This window comes from Haliaeetus leucocephalus, unplaced genomic scaffold, assembly GCF_000737465.1.
Source record: "Haliaeetus leucocephalus isolate CR32 unplaced genomic scaffold, Haliaeetus_leucocephalus-4.0 Scaffold273, whole genome shotgun sequence".
Taxonomy (NCBI): Eukaryota; Metazoa; Chordata; class Aves; order Accipitriformes; family Accipitridae; genus Haliaeetus; species Haliaeetus leucocephalus.
Genome location: NW_010972709.1, coordinates 1512766 through 1520184, shown reverse-complemented (window position 1 = coordinate 1520184; position 7419 = coordinate 1512766). Strand labels below are relative to the sequence as shown.

The window sequence follows — 7419 nt, the reverse complement described above, 5'->3', positions numbered from 1 at the left end:
GAGGAAGGACGTGGGGTAAAAAATAACTTGGGGTAACAAAACCAAAACAACGTCATTGCAAGAAGCTGGCACTGGGCATCTTGCAGTGGATGGAAAGCACTGTATGATGGAGATGCTTCTATCTCCTGTGCTTTGCATCCAAGGTGTCCTGCAAGACCGCTTGCTCTAGCTGCTCCCACCTGTGAGTTCCAGCAGTGGGAAGTGAGTGTTGAGTCCCGAATGCTGCCTAAGGATGTTGTTTTGTGTGAGAAGTTTAGAATGGGTTACTGTTAACCTGGAAAGATTTGGGGAAGGCGCTTGTAAAATTGTTGTTGAAAACAGAATGAGTTGAGTTTTACACAAAATGTTTGAAAATAAGGTTTACCTTTAATTTTTCTTATTCATCTTTTTCAAATGCATAAATTGAGAAGAATGTTCTTGTGTGCCACCTCATCATTCTAGTGCACAAGAGCTGCCATCTGTGTTTTCAACAGCGTTAGTTTTTGTCTTCAGTGTAATGCTGTCGTACCATCTCTCACAGACAAGTGTGTCAGTGTGTGATCTTCTAATTGTGAATTCGTATGATCTGCCAGGGTGCAGGTCCTGGACTACACATGTGTTGGAGGTGACTGCCTGAGTCCTACCGTATCCCACTTCTGTCTGTCTCCCATTTGTCAGTAACTTAACATGCAGTTCATATTGTTCGAGGTGTGGCTCTTGATTTTCGGTAAACCACTTGAGCTTGGCCCAGTTCTTGTGTGCAAATGATTCTTCTCGATCAAAAATCAGTGGTATCTTTGTACAGAGAGAAAGCCTAATGTTGGGAAGTCTAGTACCTCTAAGATCTGCATGTGACACCAAACGATGCTTGACATAGAGCTTTCCTGGCACTTGCAAGGAAAGGAGAGTTTCCATAAACTCGGAGAGCTTGGACAGTCTCTGCATAATCAAGTCCCACAAGGAGAGGAACGTTATCATGTCAGAGGTCTCTACGTAACAACTCAGCTCCTCCTGACCTTGTTCCAGCTGTTCTAACAGCTCAGTTAAAAGTGACAGCTGGATTTCAGTCTGGGTTTTTCCCACCTTCTTCATCCTCTGGAATTGGTAGGTGTCTATTAGTTGCAAGATGTCAGTGCGATGCATCACGTGGTTCTGGTCTCTCACGTTCACGTGTTTGGGCTCAATCTCCAAGTAAAAGTAACACTTCTTCAGAAGCTCAACTTTGCTCTGGTGGTGCTGAAGGCGGTGGAGGCTCAGGTTGGAGTTCAGGAACTGCAGCACAAGGCTTTTCCTTTCCAAGTACCACTCCCAGCTGGCACTGTCTTGTTCTTCACTGTGCGCAGTACCCTCCGAACTGGTTTCAAACTCATTCAAAATCACAGCCATGATTCCAAAGCTCAGTTGCTGTGAAGAAAGCAGCAATAATAACATTAAGAACCAAAGGAAAAGCAGCTGTGAGGAAGTATTATCATGGCTGTGACTCTTCTCTCTTAATTAAAACTTAGCTTATAAATTTATAGATGGGAAAGAACTGTTAGAGTAGATATAGTTCCAGAGGCATTTTCCTTTATAGTTGTATGGTTTCTAATGTTTTGTATAGTCTACTTTTATATATTCCAACCAACTGGTCTTCTGCTACCCCTCCACCCCCACCCCCTTGAGAGGTTCTACCTCTGCTTAATAGATTCACGGTCAGGAATTATTCTCTGATATACTCTGCCAAAATTTCTCCCTATCTTATTATCTTCTGTTTCATTCTAATTAGATGCCTTTGTACTCCTGTAAGCAATTTCTTTCCATTCTTCTACATCTCTGGAGATGTCTATTTTTCTCTCTTTGTAATCTGCCAGGCTGTTGAGGTTTGAGACCCATCTTCTAAGCCAATTCCTACAGCTACATAATCACCTTGGTGATTCAGATTAACCCTCTGCCCCCCAAGCACGCTGGTATGCAGCAGGCAGAACCCTGCAATATGCCGAGTGCCGCCTCACAACAGCTTTTAAGAGGAGTGCTAGCGTTTTTCCTTGCACCTCTACCTTCAACAGCGGATTGACAGTCATAACCTGACGTTTTCAGTGAGGTATGGCTTTCCCTTTCTTTGGTTTTAGTTTACATAATCGCCTTCATCCATGATATCTACTTGCTTTCTTGTAGAAGAATGCTGTTAGTCTATGAACAATGTACAGTAAGAGAAGGAAACACGTGTAAAGCACCTGTGAACAGATAATGGTTTGCTGTTAAGAAGGTGTTTAGGTAGTGGTCCTTTGCAACGCCATACCTGCTGTCTTAGTCTTAGCCATTTCATTTACTGGCAAAGACATGCCCTGGTTGGTGGTGCCTGCTGAGCCAAGACAGAAGGTGTTTGTCTGTTGTGCTTTAGCTGAAATACCTGTGGCTCACACAACTTAAGTATCATAAACAGACATTAGCTCAATAAATGCCTGTGTCCCTGTTGTCGGTAGTATTATAATGAGAAACCAGCTTGACGTGGAGAACGTGGCTTTCACAAGCTGAGCACGCTCAATTTGAAAAATAAATAAATACGGAATTCTGAAAGTAAGATCTTGTGACCCCAGTCAGACTGCGATGATACACGCTAGCAACAGGTAACTTTCCTCATTCTGTGTAATTTTCTGGGTATAATTATTTAAGTTCTTATAGTACCTAACTGGGATATTTTAATTCTTACATGTCTTGTAGGAGCTAGATGGTGATACCTGGTTGACAAAGCAATTTTTCTTGGCCTCATTTTCCCAAAATACATCAACAGAACTAATAACACTTCCTCGCAGGAATTTCAAGCGTTTCAAGATATCTGGCCCCTAGCTGCACTACAATTTATACTAATTCACTCATTCACAGCAACTTTTTTTCCAAGAGAGCTGTCAACTTAAAAAACAAGCACTATTTCCTTTTCACTTTTTTCTTTCCACAAAAAAAAACCCCAAACCTTCAACCAAAGCAGTGCCAGTTCCTGGCATCCCCGTATGGAGCGCAACAGGGACAGCACATGCACCAGGTTATATTACCGCGCTTTCAGAGCGATTTGGCTCTCTAGCGCAGTCTGTTTGCCCACAGACAGAGCTGTGATTGTGCTTGTTTTCCCTTTCTGTTTTTATATCCCTTTTTTTTCTTGCCAGAAACGGCTGGTTTTTTCTAGTAACACTGTTACGTTTGCAGCCTGGGAGGCTGCAGTTGCCCATGCTTGGGGGGGGCTGCGTGGCCCTGGGCTCACCCAAGCCAGGGCTTGGAGAGGGTGGAAGGGGGCACCCACGGGAGCTGGGGGCACCCCAAAACCTTCCCCGCTGCCCAAACCCAGGTCCCTCATCCCAGGGCTGCAGCCTCCTCAGGTTGCCCCCGCTCCGGGGTTGAGGGACAAGCCCTGGCCCCTCAAGCCTGTTACCCCTCCGGCAGGCTCAAACCTGCCTTACCCAGCCCCATCGAGCCCTGACCCACCTCGTCAGGCCCCGGGGAGCTCCGTCCAGCGGCCCCCAGTCCCGGTCCAGCCCGGTTGTACGTGCGGCCTGGCCCGGCCGCCCTGCAGGCCGCCGCGGTTGCCATGGCGACGCATTGTGGCATAACGGGGCCTGGGCTGCGGCCTGTGGTGGGACCGGGCCCTGGCGGGGCGTGGGGGGGTCCCTGCCTGCCCTCGCCACCGCCCAGGCCCCGGGAGCCACGGGCAAACCACCCAAGGACCAGGCTCCGGCGTCTCGGGTGGACGCGGTTGCCGTTCCCTCTCCCTGCGGTCGGTTTCCACCACCCCGTCGTGGCCCCGCTGGCAGGACCGAGCCCCACCAACTTCTCCCCCGAGCCCCTGCTTTTCGCCGTCATGCTTTTTGCTCTTAGCAGCAGTGGCGTGTGGGGAAATACACCCATTGCCTATGGGACTGCAGGCCCCAAAATGATTTGTACTTTCCCTTCCATAAATCTCACTAATGTGCTTCTCAGCTGCCTGCCCCCTCCACCTTTTGCCCTCTGGTCCCTGGGGAAATGTGGTACCTTGGGTCCCTGAGGATCCCATGACACCAGCCCAGCCCCGAGGGGAGATGGCCGCCTGCGTGGGGAGGGGAGCGCGGCCGCGCTCGCTTCTGCCTCCTTAATTAGCGGCATCTGTTTTTATACCGAAAGCAGTGACTTGGGTCACTTACAGCGAGCCGGTGCACAACGCCTGCTTGTTGTAATCACGGTGTGATGGATCTGCCGGTGGTGGGCACGGGGCGAGGGGTCGGTGTGACTTTTGGGCTGGGCATCACGTGCGTTGAGGTGTGAGAAGGCTCTGTCTCCCAACCCGGGGCTGTTCACTGGGCAGTTTCCCATCGTACCAGAGGGCATGGAGGAGGAGAGCAGAAGGGCCGAGGGCTCTGTGCTCCCCTCTTAGCAGGCACGATGTGTTTCACTCCCATCTTGTGCCCCTTGCTGTTGCGATGGGGCTGTGGGGAGGCTAAGCCGATGAAAAGACCACGTTCTGAGGACTGCAGGGTTTGTGATCATTTGCATCCCAAATACGATTTCCAAAGCTTTGATTCCCTGTGCAGGATGTTCCCATTGCTCCTCCAGCATGTTTCACCTCTGCTCCACGGAGCTAGGCAGTAGCCTCAGTGGTTTATGAGCCCTAGCTCCAAGACGAAGGAGTCTAAAACTGAGCTGCTTTGCTGTGGGTTGCTTTAAAGATCTCTTATCCTTGCAGAGCTCAGACCTCAGCGGCGAACTGCGGGGACATGGCCTCGAGCCAAGGGTCCCTGCAGACAGAGATGAAGTAGCTAAGGCAGGACAGCCAGAAAATGGTGACTGCTAGCTCAGGGCAAGGTGTAGTGAGCGCAGCATGGAGCAGAAAAGCTGGCTCCATCCTGGGAAGCCTTAAGGTCGTGCTAGTGGCACCCTGCACCCTGCGAGGTGGCCACAGTGAAGCTCTGTGCCGGCACACGGCTGCCCTGTTTCTCACACCACAGGCACCTTGCTGGGGTTTTGAGTCGCCTGGTGTAGGTACGTATCTGCCTCTGGGGCTGGTGAATCCTCACAGCCCTGCCAGGCTGCTCCAGACAACTTCGCTGTTTGTAGCATTTCTGGGAGAAAGATTGTGAATGACCCTGCCTTGAATTCCTGAGCATTAGGACATCATTGGCAGCACCCCACTGCTGCTCTGCCTGGGACCTGCTCTGAGCCCAGCATGGGTCAGATCTGGGATGCCCACAGATAGGTTTCAGCTTTGCTCTTTGCTGCTTTGCAGATGTTACTATTCACCCAGGAAAGCACAGGTGGTTCTGGGGTACTAATGTGGTCTGCTGGGCTTTATGGTATGCTGTTGGGATGGGGGTATTTTCGCTTTTCAAGGGTGAATCTTGCAGTCTTTACATCTGACGCCAGAGACACTTGGTGCTTTGTTCTCCACAGTGAGACTGAGGCTGTTTCACAAAGTGTCAGGAGTTTTGTTAACTTAAACACATAATCCTTATTAAAGAGATGTGTTGAAATAGAATATAAACTGCTCCATTAAGAAGTGCAGCAAGCTTCCTTTTGGGTAGGAAGGGATTTTCCTGCTCTGCTTTGCTGTGGGACCTGACTGGCCAGTCAGCTGTTTTACTGTGAAGAGACTGGCTTGTCTGGTTCACAGTGGCAAGCTCAATGCCATGACCAGTGTGTTCATCAGCAAACTGGGCAGGCGTCCTGTATCTGAAGGTGCCTTCATACTCCCTGCGATTAAATCTTTGGGTCAGGGCTTAGCCTTAATGCTGTCTTGTACGCTTAGCTGGGGCATCTCTGCTAAGCTTTTTTAATTGAATGATAGGCAAGATCCATAACACCAGCCCTAAGCTTCTGCTTTAACATCAAAGGAGGAGGCAATCTGTCATTTTAAGAAATCAATGCATCTTCTCAAGGCAGCCAGAGCTTACCATTTCATTTCATAGCTGCCAAGAGATTAACTATACAATTGTCAGGTGTGATTCTCTAACAGACAAGGAAGATAACAAATATGAGTGAAAGAAGGTTGATAGCCTTGCCTGGGGGGAAGGGCTAGCAGAGATCAGTATTTGGTAATAATGCCAAGTTTCTGCAGGAAATGAATGTTGATGATCATGTCAGGGATCCCAATCCTGTCGTTCGGGCTGTGTGTGCTGGGAACTGGACCTGTCCTTTTCCCTCGGCCTTGGTGAGCTGACAGCTTAAGGACATACAAAATGTCCTGCGAAGGTCCAGCTAACCTTGCCACCTGTTCCAGCCATGGCCTGTGCCAGGTGCCCAGGGACGAGTTTAAAACAAGGCTTGAAATTTGCGTCCATTTCCCTTGGCACCCTCCCATCCCATGGTTTCTGAAGATGCGATGGTGTCTTTGTATTTAATAGCTCTCGGTGGAGAGCATGTCTGCCTTCAAGCTGGTGAGGTCCAGGCTATTCAGGGTGTTCCTGTACCCCAGAACTGACCTGGAAAAGGTGGAGGTAGAAGATGAAAGTATTGCACAGCTGAGCTGAGTGCAGAGGCTGAGCTTCTCGCGCAGCAAAGGTGAAGTCCTGGGCTTAGCAAGCTTTGCTCCTCATTTTGGCAGGGCTAGGATGTCACCTGAGCACTTTCTGTGAGCACAGCATGGTGCACGTTTGAAACAGGGTTTATTGCTGGAGTTGTGCAGAGACTTTTGCACTGAGCTTGCTTGTACTTCTCGTCATAAATGCTAACCTTCATCCCAAATTTAGCATGGAAAAATGGAATCCCTTTGGCTGCCCCTATCCTGAACAGCTGGTCAAGCTGCTGTCTTGATTTTAGGAATATGAGGATAAACCTGCTTATAGTCTGCAGCTGAAATGTTACCATTTTCAGTAGCTTTGCATCAGGGATCAATTCAACTATAGGATTTTATAGCACTCTATGAATCTCTTTGAATTAATACAAATACAAATGTGTTTGAAGCATTCAAACACCATGTACCCCTTTCCCCCCCCATCAGCTGAGCTGCCTCTGTAGCAGAGCTGACAGCTGTTGTCTGCCACGTTTGTCATTCTGCCCTGTCCTCCTGCCCACAGCATCAAAATAAAGAACTTGTTAGTCCTGTCTTTGAGATCAAGATATAAGCAGACAATTGATTTTCCTCCCTCTTCTCATTAGTGAGCTCTGACACTTAATAAAACATATATTTCCACTCTCAGGGTAAGCAAAACACCCAGATAGCGCCTGTCAGAGAGAGCTGGGAGCGGGGATTCATCTTTATGGAAAATCAATAGCTGGAACAGAGAAATTGGCAGAACCCAAATTAAAAGTCGCTGGCAATTTCTGTCTTCATATGTCATGTCTACTGCATTTCTGAAACACTAATTTGTTGCAAAGGAAACCACCACAGAGACAGGGAGGAGGATGGACTTTGTGCCTGGTTCTTCCTCTGCTGCTTCCAGCTGGGACCTCATGGGTGAAGGTGGGTGTCAGGCAGAGTTTGGAGCAGCTCTTTGGGCAGTG

The 7419-nt window shown here is 48.8% G+C and overlaps 1 protein-coding gene across 1 annotated transcript; it reads right to left on the bottom strand.

Annotated features, from left to right (window-relative positions):
- Window positions 1-432: 432 nt before the first annotated feature.
- Window positions 433-1365, bottom strand: LOC104833183 (chromosome unknown open reading frame, human C20orf195). The gene has a single exon (XM_010569759.1). It carries the CDS (start codon window positions 1363-1365, stop codon window positions 433-435), a length of 933 nt encoding a protein of 310 aa, XP_010568061.1.
- Between the last annotated feature and the right edge of the window lie 6054 nt (window positions 1366-7419).